Source organism: Hoplias malabaricus, chromosome 1 (genome assembly GCF_029633855.1).
Source record: "Hoplias malabaricus isolate fHopMal1 chromosome 1, fHopMal1.hap1, whole genome shotgun sequence".
NCBI lineage: Eukaryota > Metazoa > Chordata > Actinopteri > Characiformes > Erythrinidae > Hoplias > Hoplias malabaricus.
The window spans coordinates 86,899,402-86,919,026 of record NC_089800.1 but is presented as its reverse complement, the minus strand read 5'-3'; the positions used below and the strand labels follow the sequence as shown (position 1 = coordinate 86,919,026).

Below are 19,625 nucleotides of genomic sequence, written 5' to 3'. Positions count from 1 at the left end.
ACTCCATTTGAGGGGTGGCCTTCCGCTAAATGAGGGAGTGATTTACACCCCAGCCTTGCCTCTCCAGGCTGGAGCTTCCTCTCCCCCGAGGAGTCCCTCTTGAATCTCAGAGCTCCTCAGAGTCCGAGCGGCTGGATCTGTGGTAGTGTAAGCAGACTAGCGTTTCCCTCTTTCCCCCTACTTCTATCACGATCAGGACTTTACCTTCTTATAGCTGTCATTAGTGATTTGGATCCCCAGTCTCCAAGAGATTATAACTGCCCTTACAGTCTCTGGGTTTGTACGATGGCCCTACGTATCCCCCCTCGCTCAACGTGATGCTAAACAGTGCAGTCTGTTAGCTAACAGAGTTGTTTTTCTCCTCCGAGTGTGTTGAACCCCAGTGACAGGGTGTTAGTGATAGTTTCAAAAGAAGGGATAGATTCATGTCTCAGATAAAGCATATGCTTTCCTTCGCCTTCCAGCTCGATAGCAGGGTGTGACTGGGAGAATTAGCAATAAATACATTTTAAAAAGTCACCCCCTCTACAAAATTGGCAGTGATTATTTGGGAGTTCACGTGAGAGTACTGCATCTCTTTAGCAGCAAGAAAAAGAGCCTGATATGTGCATTTTTAAAACAGTTTTTATTAATAAACATTTAAAACTATGATCTAATAGGTTATTGTTAATTCTGATCAAACACATCAGTGAACATCTGCCATATTTAATGTACACAGTGTACAGGGTGGGCCATTTACACATTTTATAAGTGGTCAGAAACTTTTAAATAACTCATGAAAGAATAAAGTTACGTTAAAACCACACCATTGTTTTTCTTGTGAAATTCCCAATAAGTTTGATGTGTCACATGACCCTCTTCCCATTGAAAAAACAAGTCGGATCCAAAATGGCCGACTTCAAAATGGCCACCATGGTTACCACCCATCTTGAAAAGTTTCCCGCCTCCCATATACTAATGTGCCACAAACAGGAAGTTAATATCACCAACCATTCCCATTTTATTAAGGTGTATCCATATAAATGGCCCACCCTGTACATCACATTACCATTATAAATGATACAGCATTAGTGAATACTGAAAGGTTTGTTGGTGATACGTTATGTCTGAATTCACCCTGTAAATGTTGCTCTCATTGTGTAGGACTTCACCATGACCTTATACCTTAGACATTACTGGAAGGACGAGCGTCTGTCCTTCACCAGCACCACCAACAAAAGCATGACCTTCGATGGCCGCTTGGTGAAGAAGATCTGGGTCCCAGACGTCTTCTTCGTCCACTCAAAGAGGTCCTTCATCCATGACACCACCACAGAGAACATCATGCTGAGGGTCTACCCTGATGGACATGTGCTCTACAGCCTGAGGTGAGGAGCAGGACAGGGCAGATGGACATAGTAAGAGTATTTCCATTTTTTTATTAACTTCTGGTGTTAACGTTCACAACCATGCGTTTACGTCTCAACAATCAGGCCTCAAACTCGGTGTGTTTTCCCCAGCTGGGTGGAGGCAAATTCATGTAAATGAAAGAGCAGGACACAAGGGCCTACCTTAAAGTTGAAGGTTGGAGGGTTTGAACAGGATCTTAGATAGGACATTACTCACAATGTCTAGTAAAGAGCTTTTGGAAAGCTGTAATCTCATAACTTGAGTTTAACAATGAGTTTAATCCATCCTTCCATTATCTGTAACCGCTTATCCAAGTCAGGGTGACGGTGCCTACCTGGAATTATTGGGCGCAAGGCAGGAATACACCCTGGAGGGGGCACCAGCCCTACACAGGGCACACACACCTACGGACACTTTTGAGTTGCCAATCCACCTACCAACGTGTGTTTTTGGACTGTGGGAGGAAACCGGAGCACCTGGAGGAAACCCACACAGACACAGGGAGAACACACCACACTCCTCACAGACAGTCACCCGGAGGAAACCCACGCAGACACAGGGAGAACACACCACACTCCTCACAGACAGTCACCCGGAGGAAACCCAGGCAGACACAGGGAGAACACACCACACTCCTCACAGACAGTCACCCGGAGGAAACCCACGCAGACACAGGGAGAACACACCACACTCCTCACAGACAGTCACCCGGAGGAAACCCACGCAGACACAGGGAGAACACACCACACTCCTCACAGACAGTCACCCAGAGGAAACCCACGCAGACACAGGGAGAACACACCACACTCCTCACAGACAGTCACCTGGAGCGGGAATCGAACCCACAACCTCCAGGACCCTGGAGCTGTGTGACTGCGACACTAACCTGCTGCGCCACCCTCAATGGGTTTAATAACGGATAAAACATAGAGAACAAGTCCTTTTATTTAATTTTTATTTATCGTAGCTTATATTGCAATTGTATTACCTTTTAAAATATTTGGCAATACCCTATTGACCAAAGAATTTACTTTATTTAAGTAAAGTAGGCAAAATTGAGAGAAGATTGGTTTTATTTATTGTTTGTGTATAATGCCTTTAGAGGGCAGCCCTGTGCTTTGTTTGTTAATTTGATGTTTGGTAATAACGCCCTTAGAGGGCAGCGGTGAGCAATGTTTGTTTATTTGATGTTTGTTTCTAAAGCCTTTAGAGGGACGCCTAAGCATCTAAGCACTTTGATCACTGTAGGTTTGTAACAGTCATGTAATAAGTTTAAACCCAACTAGTTCCTCCCAATTTATTATAATACCATTAATTCATAGCCTAAATTTCAGATGTACTGTGTATGCATTGTTGTAGAACAGAGTGTCCTGTATGATCTGTTTTTGCGTGAACCAGGCAACTGTATCTGTCCATTAATGCGACTGATTCTTAGGAATTGGCTTTGGTGAGTGAACACATGATTAAATATAACAAGGAAAACACTGAACAGATAACTTAATGAATAAAATGCAATGAAAGAGTTTGAAAGTGAGGCAGAAATGAGAACAAATATAAATGGAGCGAGTGAATATATGCTGAGAGCTTATGTAATTATGCTAATTGTAGTATTTGATATTCAGGTTAGTGTGCTGTGGAGAAAGAAGCTGAAACACAAAGTGAATTTAGAGGTCAAACTGTGATTCTGCTCTATGGTATAAACCTAAATATCCATTTTACTCTGGAATATGCTTTAAATAATAGTTAATTTGATGCTTGCTCAGAAACTACTCCTGCATCCTCTGTGCTTCTACAGTCATTTTCCATTTTATCAGCTCCACTGACCATAGAGGAGGAATCTGTAATTCTACACTTACAGACTGTAGTCCATCGATTGTTGGAAGCTGTGAGAGCATCTGTTAGGTCAGGTCTTTACACAGTTCCTTGACCCATACCCTTTCATACCCCTCCACACTTGGATGTGCACGGTGACCTTATGTTCATGTGCTGCTGCTCCAGGGTTGTATGAGGTCGATTTATATTCTAAAGTAGGTCTACAACAGTGGCGGATGCTGGTCTTTCAAGGAGGGGAAGCTCAATTTCGGCCTACATCATAAAATGTGTCGGTTTTATTTATACGTAAATTCTACCCTCCGTTCCTTTTTAAGAAAATGATCTGTGACCCTGTCGTACCAACAAGGCGTCTTTTCCAGGGACTTGACTAGTGTCCTCTCAATGGCCAGCAGAGCTAGGCTGCTTAAACGGCCTTGGCCCATGTGAAGTGTGTCCGCCTGTGCTCCCACGGATCTTTACACCAAAGGATCGCTGATTCGCTCATTTCGCTGTCAATCAAAAAGGGATTCAGCCTCAGACAGATCATCCAATCATCATGCAGAAGCTGAGCGTCCGGGCCAGCCGAGGCCAGCCCACTGCCCCATAGACCCCCAGAGACGCTGAGCGTCCGATGGGCGGGACAAAGCCCAGCATTTATCCAATGGCTCGTCTCGTTTCGCTGCACTTCGCTGCTTCGCTGTTGAACTCTGTGGACGCTCAGCGTCCTCACTGTTTAAAGCACCGTGAAGCTGTGGGAATGATTGAGAGGAAAGCCGCGTCTTTACCAGTGATAAGAAGCTGATTCTGAACAAAAGTTGAGCGCGTTGTAGTGCATATTTATTCAATGACATGTACACACAACAGTATATATTTGATCACTTATTTTTTTACATTTTAGGGGAAGCTGAGCTTCCCTTGCAGTCTTAGAGCAATCGCCACTGGTCTACAGTGAGTTTTTAGTTTGTAAACAAACTGATTTTGAGTTTGAAATGGCTATAAAGGATGTACAAAAATTATATGAAAATTCATCTGTTGCTGACCTTCGGTCGAATCTTGTAGTGACCGTGTCACTGGGCTTGCAGCTGTAGCCTCTACTGCTCATATTGTTTTGGGAGGTTTGTGCTGTGAAAGGCGAGCTGTGTCCTGGAGCCTTTTTTGTTTTTTACTAGATTTGCATACAGACCGTGGCATTAGGACAAGGCTGGAACGCTGGCAGAAATGCGATGTTTTCTCCGTGATGATAATGATGATGATGATGATGATGATGATGATGAAGAAGATCATGTTGTACCTGGCTGGGATGGGGCCCGTGATGGAGGGGAGCGCTAAGTTCAAAGTCAAACTGCAGACAGGCTGAACTTGCTGCAGGGAAAGTGTCATTATTGATGGACCTGGCCTACTTTAGTTCTGCTGTCTGATAAGAACCGGACTGTGGCTCTAGCTAACGGCTCCTCTCACAGAACACAGAGGGGAAAAAACACTCACTGGTCCCAGTGTGATGAATTATTCATGTGCTGTTCTCTTCCTCTGCCCTTTATCTCATTTTTCCCCTTGATTGCGTCCTTTTACGTCCATTAGGATCGACACTTTGGGGATGTGTGCTTTGAATTTGTCCGTATTGGGACTGTCCTGATTAATCTGTTTAAAATTTAATAAAATTTTATTCCTTGAAATTTTCCATTCTCAAAGAATTGCCTTTGATTAGCTGAAACATTGATAGATAAAAGGAACAAAGTGTTTTCCCTAGTTGTAGGGGCTTCTATTTTTTAATTTGATCATTTTTAATATAAAAAATATACATGTTTCAGGCTTAAAAAAGGTTTCTTTGCTCATTGCTGGTGACCAACACCGATTGGTTCTTTGAAGATGACAGAAAGGGTTCTTCTTCCAAAGTATAGCCACTTTTGCTCTGTGAAAGAACCTTTAAATTGATTTATGAGTTGCCCTTATATTTATATTATTGTTTTCGAAGTAGAAAAATACAAAATGTTTCCACAAAACAATTCATGGACTGAGGATATAGAGGAATCGCTTTAGCTTCTCTAAAGCACCATATGCATATGCAAATGAGGTGACATTTAGTGAAGGTTTAAAGAACAGAAGATGCATATTTGAGGAGGAATGTTTTGTTCCGGCAGAAGCATCGTATATCATCTTGTCAGGGCTCGAAATACCTGGAAACTTTGGGCTCTTAAGCCGTGCGGCGGTCTAAACGTTGGCCGTATCATCGGGAGAGAGCTGCCTCAAGGCCCTGTGATAATTTCCCCAGCCGAGGCCAAGAGTCCTAAGGCTCAATTGGCTTTGGCTTTGGGTCGGTGGGACGTTACAGTGAGCTTGCTGACACTTTCCTACGATGTTGACACTGTGTGTGATTGGAGAGTTCTATATATTTATTCATTCATTCATTATCTGTAACCCTTATCCAGTTCAGGGTTGCAGTGGGTCCAGAGTCTACCTGGAATCATTGGACGCAAGGCGGGAATACACCCTGGAGGGGGCGCCAGTCCTTCACAGGGCAACACACACACACTCACACATTCACTCACACACACCTACAGACACTTTTGAGTCGCCAATCCACCTACCAACGTGTGTTTTTGGACTGTGGGAGGAAACTGGAGCACCCGGAGGAAACCCATGCAGACACAGGGAGAACACACCACACTCCTCACAGACAGTCACCCGGAGGAAACCCACGCGGATACAGGGAGAACACACCAACTCCTCACAGACAGTCACCCGGAGGAAACCCACGCGGATACAGGGAGAACACACCAACTCCTCACAGACAGTCACCCGGAGGAAACCCACGCGGATACAGGGAGAACACACCAACTCCTCACAGACAGTCACCCGGAGCAGGAATTGAACCCACAACCTCCAGGTCCCTGTAGCTGTGTGACTGCAACACCTACCTGCTGCGCCACCGTGCCAATAAACTATATAATAATGACTGAATAACTACCTAATAACTAACACACACTGTAAGTTATCAACTGTTGCATTTGTATTAAATCAGAACTAACTTGTGAATCAAATGAAAATCTGAGAATTCGTAACAAATACATTATTTCCGACCGCATTTGAAGACAGACATAAGCTTAACTGTTTGTCATGTCTTCTCTCTTTTCAGGGTGACAGTAACAGCTGCGTGTAACATGGACTTCAGCCGATTTCCTCTGGACTCTCAGACCTGTTCTCTGGAGCTGGAGAGCTGTGAGTCTTTCTACACAATCACCTTTCAGTCGTCTAACCCCGGGCTTGTCTGGGTACTCCTTTATTCACCAAAAAACATCCAAAAACCTGCTGCACGTGTACGACCACTTTCATCTGCACATGAACGTTAAAGAAAGACGCAAAGAAACAACACCCATCTGCACCGAGTCATTTAAATTTGTTTTAATGAAAGGTGGATGAATCACGTGAAGAAAAGACGTCAGCAGTTTTGCGCAGTTCAAATGGATTGGATGCAAACCTCTTATTATTTAATTCCAGACTCATGACTCATGTTGTCAGACACCCCCTTCCCCACGCTCTGAGTCACAGCGGTAGATTACGTGTGCTTAGGGATCGTCTGAATAATTAGAAAATTGAAATATTGATGTGTCATTTTGATATTTCTGTTTGTTTTCTGATTGATAATCCTTTATTAAATGGAGCTCAAGAACTTGACCACTTCCAGAGTCAAAGGCTTATTTAACCCTTTCATGTACTAATTAATAAAGCCCAGACTATATTTATGCTTATTTCAAAAGTAATCATTTTTCATTTGGAATAATTGTTAATAATTTATTTTGTTCATTGCGAATCTAAAATGGTGTTTTTCCCCCAAATCTCTGAAGGAACTGGAAAGACTGAACCAAGATCAGTTAGAAGAAGATATCAAATCCTAAACTATGTTCATGCAAAGACATATTCAGTTTAGAGTGGGCTCTCAGGGAGGCAGCCAAAATATAGCCCTTACACTCATTCTTTCACCAACCTACATAGTGTACTACTTAGGGAGCATGAAGTTGTTTGGGATTCAGCCTGACACAGTGATGTCATACCAAATGATTTATAGCAGATCTAGGCAGTTTGCTTTATCCCCCGAGGTGTTAAGCTGATCAGTGTTTTTGTGTTAGTGGCAGTAGGAAAAAGAAACAAATAATAAAGAAAAACAAAGCACATGATGATCAGTGATTAGTGATTTGGCACAAGTGTGTAAATAAACAAATTAAAAATAAAGAATGAATGTAAGAAAAAAGGACTAGCGTAACGCTGGAATTCAAACCTGACTTTTCTCACACTCACTCAGTCACTCACTCACACACACCTGTGGACGATTTCACACACTCACCCAGTCACTCACACACTCACACCTGTGGATGATTTCACACACTCACCCAGTCACTCACACACTCACACCTGTGAACAGTGTCACACACTCACCCAGTCACTCACACACTCACACCTGTGGATGATTTAACACACTCACCCAGTCACTCTCACACTCACACCTGTGGACGATTTCACACACTCACCCAGTCACTCACACACTCACACCTGTGGATGATTTAACACACTCACCCAGTCACTCACACACTCACACCTGTGGACAGTTTCACACATTCACCCTGTCCCTCACACACTCACCCAGTCACGCACACACTCACACCTCTGGACAGTTTCACACATTCACCCTGTCCCTCACACACTCACCCAGTCACTCACACACTCACACCTGTGGACGATTTCACACACTCACCCAGTCACTCACACACTCCCACCTGTGAACAGTTTCACACACTCACCCAGTCACTCACACACTCACACCTGTGAACAGTGTCACACACTCACCCAGTCACTCACACACACTCACCCAGTGACTCACACACACACCTGTGGACAGTTTCACACACTCACCCAGTCACTCACACACTCCCACCTGTGAACAGTTTCACACACTCACCCAGTGACTCACACACTCACACCTGTGGACAGTTTCACACATTCACCCAGTCATTCACACACTCACACCTGTGGACGATTTCACACACTCACCCAGTCACTCACACACTCACACCTGTGGACGATTTCACACACTCACCCAGTCACTCACACACTCCCACCTGTGTACAGTTTCACAAATTCACCCAGTCACTTACACACTCACACCTGTGGACAGTTTCACACATTCACCCATTCACTCAAACACACACACACACACCTGTGTACAGTTTCACACACTCACTCAGTCACTCACACACACCTGTGAACAGTGTCACACACTGACCCAGTCACTCACACACACACACACACACCTGTGGACAGTTTCACACACTCACTCAGTCACTCACACACACATGTGAACAATGTCACACACTCACCCAGTCACTCACACACACACACCTGTGTACAGTTTCACACACTCACCCAGTCACTCACACACACCTGTGAACAGTGTCACACACTCAACCATTCACTCACACACACACTCACACCTGTTGACAGTTTCACACATTCACCCAGTCACTCACACACTCATCCAGTCATTCACACACTCACACCTGTGGACAATTTAGCAAAACTTATCTACCTACAAAAGTATTTTTGGGCTGTGGGAAGAATCAGACCCACGCAGACACCTGCTGCTCAGACATCAAACAAATTTGTAAAAACACAAAAAAGGATATATATATATATTTTCTTCAAAAGGAAAAAGTGGAATATATTAATATAAAGAGCTAATCATAAACATACAACAAAATAAACAAATTAAAATAAGGAAAATAACAAAATACAGATATTACAGTTTTTAAGGGTGCTACTGAGAAATATTTGAAGCCTGTAAAATGTTACTCCTCCAAGCCCTGGAGTTATGTTTATTGAGTGTGTCTTCTCGTGCTAATTGCTGTTTTTCAGACGCCTACACAGATGAGGATCTGATGCTGTACTGGAAGAGCGGAGACGAGTCCTTGAGCACAGACGACAGAATCTCTCTCTCACAGTTTCTCATCCAGAAGTTTCACACTACCTCTCGTCTGGCTTTCTACAGCAGCACAGGTACGACCGAGCCTGGGCGGTACGGAAAAGAGGAGCACACTTCACAATCTTCTGAAATAAATGGTATTAATTGGTAGTTGGTATGTAAAGGCTTGGAACATTTCTGTAAGGATTGATGCCATTTGGCCACAGGCGGATTATTGAGGTCAGGCGTGCTCCAGCTCCTCCCAAAGATATTGGAGCTCCATCCCTTTAAACAACACAGCCCCTTCTCTCCACAGTGCAGTGCTGAGGGGCCTTGTACCCAACCAGGCCACGCTTGGATCATGTGCAGCTTAAGGGTCTCCCAGTTTAATATATGCTTGTCTGTGATTTTACAAGCTGTGTGTGCATAACTGAATGCCTGCCACTGAATTGACTGATTGGGGTGTCTACAGGCTTTTGGACATAAAGTGTGTGTGATTCAGTTGCAGATATAAATATAAAATGAATAATGCACACGTCCATATATTTCAAATGCTTTGTTGGAAAGAAAAGAAAGAAATAGAAATTCTCGTCTCCAGGAAGATGACCGGGAGCTGTGGATGACTCCATGGTAACAAAAAGGTCTGTTCAACACTGTCTCAGCTCCCGGTTAAAGAAGCTGAATGAAATAAACATCTAGCTTCAGAGTTGAAAAGTGGGTCAGGAATCTTCAGCAGAACACTTTAGGAAGTTACTGTGAAAATAAAATTACAACGTATTATTTGTCAATACATTATATTTCACAATTACTTTTTTTTAACAAAAATCGCTCACCACCGCCTTCTAAAGGTGTTATTAACAAACATCACATAAATAAATATCGCTCACCACTGCCCTCTACAGGTGTTATTAACAAACATCACATTACCAAAACCGCTCACCACCGCCCTCTACAGGTGTTATTACCTAACTTCACATAAATAAATATCGCTCACCACCGCCCTCTACAGGTGTTATAACCTAACTTCACATAAATAAATATCGCTCACCACTGCCCTCTACAGGTGTTATTAACAAACATCACATTACCAAAACCGCTCACCACTGCCCTCTACAGGTGTTATTACCTAACTTCACATAAATAAATATCGCTCACCACTGCCCTCTACAGGTGTTATTACCTAACTTCACATAAACAAACATCGCTCACCACCGCCCTCTACAGGTGTTATTACCTAACTTCACATAAATAAATATCGCTCACCACTGCCCTCTACAGGTGTTATTACCTAACTTCACATAACCAAAACCGCTCACCACCGCCCTCTACAGGTGTTATTACCTAACTTCACATAAATAAATATCGCTCACCACCGCCCTCTACAGGTGTTATTACCTAACTTCACATAAATAAATATCGCTCACCACTGCCCTCTACAGGTGTTATTACCTAACTTCACATAAATAAATATCGCTCACCACCGCCCTCTACAGGTGTTATTACCTAACTTCACATAAATAAATATCGCTCACCACCGCCCTCTACAGGTGTTATTACCTAACTTCACATAAATAAATATCACTCACCACTGCCCTCTACAGGTGTTATTACCTAACTTCACATAAATAAATATCGCTCACCACTGCCCTCTACAGGTGTTATTACCTAACTTCACATAAACAAACATCGCTCACCACCGCCCTCTACAGGTGTTATTACCTAACTTCACATAAATAAATATCGCTCACCACTGCCCTCTACAGGTGTTATAACCTAACTTCACATAAATAAATATCGCTCACCACTGCCCTCTACAGGTGTTATAACCTAACTTCACATAAATAAATATCGCTCACCACTGCCCTCTACAGGTGTTATTACCTAACTTCACATAAATAAATATCGCTCACCACTGCCCTCTACAGGTGTTATTACCTAACTTCACATAAATAAATATCGCTCACCACTGCCCTCTACAGGTGTTATAACCTAACTTCACATAAATAAATATCGCTCACCACTGCCCTCTACAGGTGTTATAACCTAACTTAACATAAATAAATATCGCTCACCACTGCCCTCTACAGGTGTTATTACCTAACTTCACATAAATAAACATCGCTCACCACTGCCCTCTACAGGTGTTATAACCTAACTTCACATAAATAAATATCGCTCACCACTGCCCTCTACAGGTGTTATAACCTAACTTCACATAAATAAATATCGCTCACCACTGCCCTCTACAGGTGTTATTACCTAACTTCACATAAATAAATATCGCTCACCACTGCCCTCTACAGGTGTTATTACCTAACTTCACATAAATAAACATCGCTCACCACCGCCCTCTACAGGTGTTATAACCTAACTTCACATAAATCAATATCGCTCACCACCGCCCTCTACAGGTGTTATAACCTAACTTCACATAAATAAATATCGCTCACCACCGCCCTCTACAGGTGTTATTACCTAACTTCACATAAATAAATATCACTCACCACTGCCCTCTACAGGTGTTATTACCTAACTTCACATAAATAAATATCGCTCACCACCGCCCTCTACAGGTGTTATTAACAAACGTCACATAAACAAACATCGCTCACCACCGCCCTCTACAGGTGTTATTAACAAACATCACATAAACAAACATCGCTCACCACCGCCCTCTACAGGTGTTATTAACAAACATCACATAAACAAACATCGCTCACCACCACCCTCTACAGGTGTTATTAACAAACATCACATAAACAAACATCGCTCACCACCGCCCTCTACAGGTGTTATTAACAAACGTCACATAAACAAACATCGCTCACCACGGTGTTATAGGTTTAGAGGTTATACAGGTGCTTCCCTCTAATGACATTACGAACAAACGTCATAGAAACAAGCAACACTCACTATCGCCCTCTGAAGGTTTTTTTCACTAACTGAATCTGAATCTCTTGCCCTTTAAGTGCCTTTTAAAATTTTTGTAATAATGTCTTTGGAGGGAGGCAATAAGTGATATTTATTTATTTGATGTTTATTCATAGCACAATTAAATGGTGGTGGTGAGCATTTTTTTATTTGATCATAAACTCTTAATTGTTTGTGGGATGTGTTGATTTATTGTATAATTTTCACATTTTTTTCCTACTGAGTGTGGGCTTTGATCTGATATTTCTATGTATGCGTTTGCTCTCTCTCTCTCTCTCTCTCTCTCTCTCTCTCTCTCTCTCTCTCTCTTTCCCTCTCCCTCCTCAGGCTGGTATAATCGTTTGTATATTAACTTCACCCTGCGCCGCCACATCTTCTTCTTCCTGCTGCAGACCTACTTCCCGGCCACTCTGATGGTCATGCTCTCCTGGGTTTCCTTCTGGATCGACCGCAGGGCTGTGCCGGCCAGAGTCTCACTCGGTAATGCTGTGAATGCTAGGAGTTAACCCTTTAAAAGCTGTGGTCATCAGCTCTACTCCTGGAGATCTTCTTACCTCCAAGACCAATCCACACCACCAGATTTCTCTGGTTGTACTGAAATCAGTTTTGTAGTACTGAAAAGAAAAAGTGCAATATTCAAATGAGCCTTTTACTACATCTCGCAGTATTCATATTTTGATTGTGGTACAACCTCATAATTGAGAATATTAAGTGACATTCAGAGGAAAAATTAACATACAGTGGATCATTCCAACACAGCTCCAGGGACCTGGAGGTTGTGGGTTTGAGTCCCGCTCCGGGTGACTGTCTGTGAGGAGTGTGGTGTGTTCTCCCTGTGTCTGCGTGGGTTTCCTCCGGGTGACTGTCTGTGAGGAGTGTGGTGTGTTCTCTCTGTGTCTGTGTGGGTTTCCTCCGGGTGACTGTCTGTGAGGAGTGTGGTGTGTTCTCCCTGTGTCTGCATGGGTTTCCTCCGGGTGACTGTCTGTGAGGAGTGTGGTGTGTTCTCTCTGTGTCTGCATGGGTTTCCTCCGGGTGCTCCGCTTTCCTCCCACGCTCCAAAAACACACGTTGGTAGGTGGATTGGAGACTCAAAAGTGTCCCTAGGTGTGAGTGTGTGTTGCCCTGTGAAGGACTGGCACCCCCTTCAGGGTGTATTCCCACCTTGCGCCCAATGATTCCGGGGTGGCTCTGGACCCACCTGAACTGGATAAGGGTTACAGATATGAATGAATGAATGAATGGATGAATGAATGAATGAATGAATCATTCCAGCTGTGGTTCACTTTCGTTCAGTACAGAATGAACAGATGTGATTCCTGAGAACGATATTAATTTTTCTCATTGTTAGAAACTGCTTAGACTAAGAATTCCTTATATGGGCGTGTCTCTATGTTCACACTGGCACCAAGAAATCACTAATAACATCCCATGCCTCTTTTAGGTTTGTTTGGGGCCCATGTGATATCTTGTGTGATGTTTATGTCCAGCTTCCATGCTTCATTTAGTAGAACAGAAGTGTGCTCCATCGTAGAGGCCTAAGGAGTAAACGTATGCAGTAGACTTGATGCTGCAGGGCCTGGTTGTGCAGATTTTAACGGTATGTTTTAATGTCACTCAGGAATCACCACGGTGCTCACCATGTCCACCATCATCACCGGAGTGAACGCCTCCATGCCCCGAGTCTCCTACATCAAAGCTGTGGACATTTACCTCTGGGTCAGCTTTGTGTTCGTCTTCCTGTCTGTGCTGGAGTATGCGGCGGTGAACTATCTGTCTACCGTACAGGACCGAAGAGAACGCAAGATCAGAGACAGAGTCAGAGAACAGGTAATGATAATAATAATAATAATAATAATAATAATAATAATAATATTCTTACTTACTCACAGTTCTATAATTAGGCCAAATAATACCTGGGCTAGCTTCTAGTATTGCTTTTCAATTTATAACTCGCATCCACCCAGATATTTAAGGTGGGGTCTGGTCCCGCTGTAATACTGATTAGGATGAAGTGGTTACGGAAGATGAATGAATGAATGAATGAATGAAAAAAGTATTTTTTAGCCTTATTTGGCTGGTAAACTAATACGTAAACTAAAACTAATACTTTTTTAGACTTATTTGGCTGGTAAACTAATACGTAAACTAATACGTAAACTAAAACTAATACATTTTTAGCCTTATTTGGCTGGTAAACTAATACGTAAACTAATACGTAAACTAAAACTAATACATTTTTAGCCTTATTTGGCTGGTAAACTAATACGTAAACTAATACGTAAACTAATACGTAAACTAAAACTAATACATTTTTAGCCTTATTTGGCTGGTAAACTAATACGTAAACTAATACGTAAACTAATACGTAAACTAAAACTAATACATTTTTAGCCTTATTTGGCTGGTAAACTAATACGTAAACTAATACGTAAACTAAAACTAATACTTTTTTTAGACTTATTTGGCTGGTAAATTAATACGTAAACTAATACATAAACTAAAACTAATACATTTTTAGCCTTATTTGGCTGGTAAACTAATACGTAAACTAATACGTAAACTAAAACTAATACTTTTTTTAGACTTATTTGGCTGGTAAATTAATACGTAAACTAATACATAAACTAAAACTAATACGTTTTTTAGCCTTATTTGGCTGGTAATCTAATACGTAAACTAATACGTAAACTAAAAGTAATACATTTTTAGCCTTATTTGGCTGGTAAACTAATACGTAAACTAATACGTAAACTAAAACTAATACGTTTTTTAGACTTATTTGGCTGGTAAATTAATACGTAAACTAATACGTAAACTAAAACTAATACGTTTTTTAGCCTTATTTGGCTGGTAATCTAATACGTAAACTAATACGTAAACTAAAACTAATACTTTTTTTAGACTTATTTGGCTGGTAAATTAATACGTAAACTAATACGTAAACTAAAACTAATACGTTTTTTAGACTTATTTGGCTGGTAAATTAATACGTAAACTAATACATAAACTAAAACTAATACGTTTTTTAGCCTTATTTGGCTGGTAATCTAATACGTAAACTAATACGTAAACTAAAACTAATACATTTTTAGCCTTATTTGGCTGGTAAACTAATACGTAAACTAATACGTAAACTAAAACTAATACTTTTTTTAGACTTATTTGGCTGGTAAATTAATACGTAAACTAATACATAAACTAAAACTAATACATTTTTAGCCTTATTTGGCTGGTAAACTAATACGTAAACTAATACGTAAACTAAAACTAATACATTTTTAGCCTTATTTGGCTGGTAAACTAATACGTAAACTAATACGTAAACTAAAACTAATACTTTTTTTAGACTTATTTGGCTGGTAAATTAATACGTAAACTAATACGTAAACTAAAACTAATACGTTTTTTAGCCTTATTTGGCTGGTAATCTAATACGTAAACTAATACGTAAACTAAAACTAATACATTTTTAGCCTTATTTGGCTGGTAAACTAATACGTAAACTAATACGTAAACTAAAACTAATACGTTTTTTAGCCTTATTTGGCTGGTAATCTAATACGTAAACTAATACGTAAACTAAAACTAATACGTTTTTTAGCCTTATTTGGCTGGTAAACTAATACATAAACTAATACGTAAACTAATACGTAAACTAAAACTAATAAATTTTTTTAGCCTTATTTGGCTGTTAAACTAATATGTAAACTAATGCGTAAACTAAAACTAATACGTTTTTTTTTTTTTTTTTTGCCTTATTTGGCTGTTAAACTAATACGTAAACTAATGCGTAAACTAAAACTAATACCTTTTTTTAACCTTATTTGGCTGGTAAACTGATACGTAAACTAATATGTAAACTAAAACTAATACGTCTTTTTAGCCTTATTTGGCTGGTAAACCAATACGTAAACTAATACATAAACTAAAACTAATACGTTTTTTAGCCTTATTTGGCTGGTAATCTAATACGTAAACTAATACGTAAACTAAAACTAATACATTTTTAGCCTTATTTGGCTGGTAAACTAATGCGTAAACTAATACGTAAACTAAAACTAATACGTTTTTTAGACTTATTTGGCTGGTAAATTAATACGTAAACTAATACGTAAACTAAAACTAATATGTTTTTTAGCCTTATTTGGCTGGTAATCTAATACGTAAACTAATACGTAAACTAAAACTAATACTTTTTTTAGACTTATTTGGCTGGTAAATTAATACGTAAACTAATACGTAAACTAAAACTAATACGTTTTTTAGCCTTATTTGGCTGGTAATCTAATACGTAAACTAATACGTAAACTAAAACTAATACATTTTTAGCCTTATTTGGCTGGTAAACTAATACGTAAACTAATACGTAAACTAAAACTAATACGTTTTTTAGCCTTATTTGGCTGGTAATCTAATACGTAAACTAATACGTAAACTAAAACTAATACGTATTTTAGCCTTATTTGGCTGGTAAACTAATACATAAACTAATACGTAAACTAATACGTAAACTAAAACTAATAAATTTTTTTAGCCTTATTTGGCTGTTAAACTAATATGTAAACTAATGCGTAAACTAAAACTAATATGTTTTTTTTTTTTTTTTTTGCCTTATTTGGCTGTTAAACTAATATGTAAACTAATGCGTAAACTAAAACTAATACCTTTTTTTAACCTTATTTGGCTGGTAAACTGATACGTAAACTAATATGTAAACTAAAACTAATACGTCTTTTTAGCCTTATTTGGCTGGTAAACCAATACGTAAACTAAAACTAATACGTTTTTTTAGCCTTATTTGGCTGTTAAACCAATATGTAAACTAATATGTAAACTAAAACTAATACGTTTTTTTAGCCTTATTTGGCTGTTAAACTAATACGTAAACTAATGCGTAAACTAAAACTAATACGTTTTTTTTTTTTTGCCTTATTTGGCTGTTAAACTAATACGTAAACTAATAAGTAAACTAAAACTAATACCTTTTTTTAACCTTATTTGGCTGGTAAACTGATACGTAAACTAAAAGTAATAAGTTTTTTTTAGCCTTATTTGGCTGGTAAACTAATACGTAAACTAAAACTAATACGTTTTTTTGCCTTATTTGGCTGGTAAACTTAAAATGTGCTGTGCTCTCTTTTGGGACAACACATGTCCCAAACACTCTTCACATTTGCATATTCCCCTGCATTCTGCTGGATGGACAGTCTGTTATCATCTTTTCAGTTGTGTATTTAGTTGACGTTCTCTTTGTGTCTCCTATAATTAAGAGATCTTCCTCTGGCGCACATTTTCACTAACCATAGGTTAGCATGACTGTGCAATAAAGAGGGAGTAATTATAAAAGACACATGAAAGAAAATGAATTTAAATGAATGCAATAATTGGCTCAGTGTTGTTAAACCATCTCTAATAGACTCAGTTATTTGGGGCTGTGTGGCATATTACTATCAATAAATATGGATAAATGTGCATTGTGATTTACAACATGAAAAAAGGCATAAAACCTTTCTCCCAAATCCTAAATTTCCTCTGTACTCTGTCTGTCCCTGTTTGTAGATGCATCAGTTCATTAGTGAGATGTGTTTAAAATGAGTGACAGAGCAGAAAACTCTCAAATCTGCTGGAATTCCAGGAGAAGGATTAGAGTGACGTCAGTGAATTACTAAACAAACTGCTGACCGGCACACAGTAATTCATTTTAATTCTAAATAACCACTTCACTGAGATCTAGAACAAAGGAGGAGCACACTCCAGAACATTGTGAATGAAGGAAATATTTTAAAACTGTAACCGACATTCGTTAAAATACCACAAAGATGAAACCCCACAGCAGGGCTCTCCCCCTGTCTAAACAGTCCTGTTCAGAATGCCCACTTTAAAGGAACACTATGTGATGTTTTTACCTTAAAATTACAGCTTCAAAATAATTGTGATGCTTCACTAAGCTGTAATAGGGAAAATAGAGCCTTTGTGCTCAGCACTGGACGAACTGCACTATGTAACTTTTGGAGGAGGGTATAAAACCGCCCAATTCATTCCCCCTCCACACTGATTTTAGTACACTCTTATAAAAATGAATTACACTAGGGGGAACCCCAGGAACAAAAACTCAAATTTTACCTAGTGTTCCTTTAAATGATAATGAGCCACTCGCTGTTCACCCCGACCCTGAGTGCACAGCAGTGAGGAGCAAGGAGCAGAAGCTCTGTTTTTTAGGTGTTTTCACTCAGTTCTCTTTCAACTGTGTTCTCGTTTTCTCTGTTTGGTTTATTTTTTGATTTAGGCCACCCTCAAAAACTGACAGGGTGGTCTTGTTTCACAGTGTGTGCATTGGTAGGCTCTCTAGGTACTCAAATGAATATGCACATGGACTGAAAAAGTGATTCACCTTTAAAGGGCCCATATCAGACCCTCATTTACTTGATGCAGCATGTAAAATATGTTTGTGCAGTGTTACAAAAATACATTTACATATCTGTGTACTCAGCTAATGGCAGTTTAACCCAGCCTATTCACACTGAAGTTATAAGGAGTGTTTAAGTCTAGACTGCTTTTTGAGTGAGGCACATTAGAAAGCAACCAATTACAACAGACCTCATTTACATATATCTTTAATATATAGCAGTTTATCTCCATCCATTGACATATAAGGAGGGGGTCAATCAAAATTGATTCCAGCTTTCTGACTGAGTCAACAGGGCAGCCAATCAGAACAGAGCTCATTTACATTTTTCACACTGTTTTTGAAATGCAGGACATGAGCTGTCTGAACCTGCAGTTTTGACCTCAGCGTGTCCTCCCCTCTTTCCCTTCCAGTCTCTGCCCTGCACATGTGGGATGTCCCACACCAGGACCATGATGCTGGACGGCACGTACAGCGAGGCGGACACTAACAGCCTGGCCGGATACACAGAGGCTCCCATGGTCCCCGAGGAGGAGCAGGAGAAACAGGAGCACATGGTGGTGCATCTGTCGGTCAGCAGCGAGTCTACAGCCACAAAGAAGAAGGGCATCCGCAACTTTAGCATCATCCAGAACACACACGCCATCGACAAGTACTCCCGCATGATCTTCCCCGGCTCCTACATCTTTTTTAACCTCATATACTGGTCAGTCTACTGCTGATCCCCTGCCCCTCGGCCTCCTTTTGCACTCACTCAGACTTCAGAGACTCGCTGACTTCAGAGACTCACTGACCTCTTCTGGTCAGTTTCTTTTACGCTGATGTCTGCACATCTGCCCACAGGAGACTGGACTGCTGCTCCCCATGTGAGGTGCACTGTGAAGGAGGAGAAATTAAAGGGGAATCCTATTCTAATTTCTGCATAATTCAGAGGGTGAGATGTAAACAGTGATGTCAGAGTGGTCAGATGTGAAATGGTGGACTATAAAGACACTGACAGATTTCTTTACAGTGGTGGTCATGGGAACCAGAGGTGGATATTTTTAACATGAATATAGCATTGTTTTTACTGTCTGTAAGCCAAATTTAGCATTACTTACTGTGTATAACGTGAGAATAGCATTTTATTTTAGGTTG

General features: G+C 40.4%; 1 protein-coding gene across 1 annotated transcript in view; it reads left to right on the top strand.

Annotated features, from left to right (window-relative positions):
- Positions 1–19,371, top strand: part of gabrr2a (gamma-aminobutyric acid type A receptor subunit rho2a) — a 48,656-nt gene extending 29,285 nt beyond the window's left edge. The window contains exons 4-9 of the mRNA XM_066685641.1: positions 1,144–1,367; positions 6,335–6,417; positions 9,106–9,246; positions 12,410–12,562; positions 13,701–13,909; positions 18,902–19,371. Coding sequence (XP_066541738.1) covers positions 1,144–1,367; positions 6,335–6,417; positions 9,106–9,246; positions 12,410–12,562; positions 13,701–13,909; positions 18,902–19,210 — 1,119 coding nt within the window. The 3' untranslated portion in view covers positions 19,211–19,371. The remainder of the gene's footprint in view (positions 1–1,143; positions 1,368–6,334; positions 6,418–9,105; positions 9,247–12,409; positions 12,563–13,700; positions 13,910–18,901) is intronic.
- Positions 19,372–19,625: the final 254 nt, after the last annotated feature.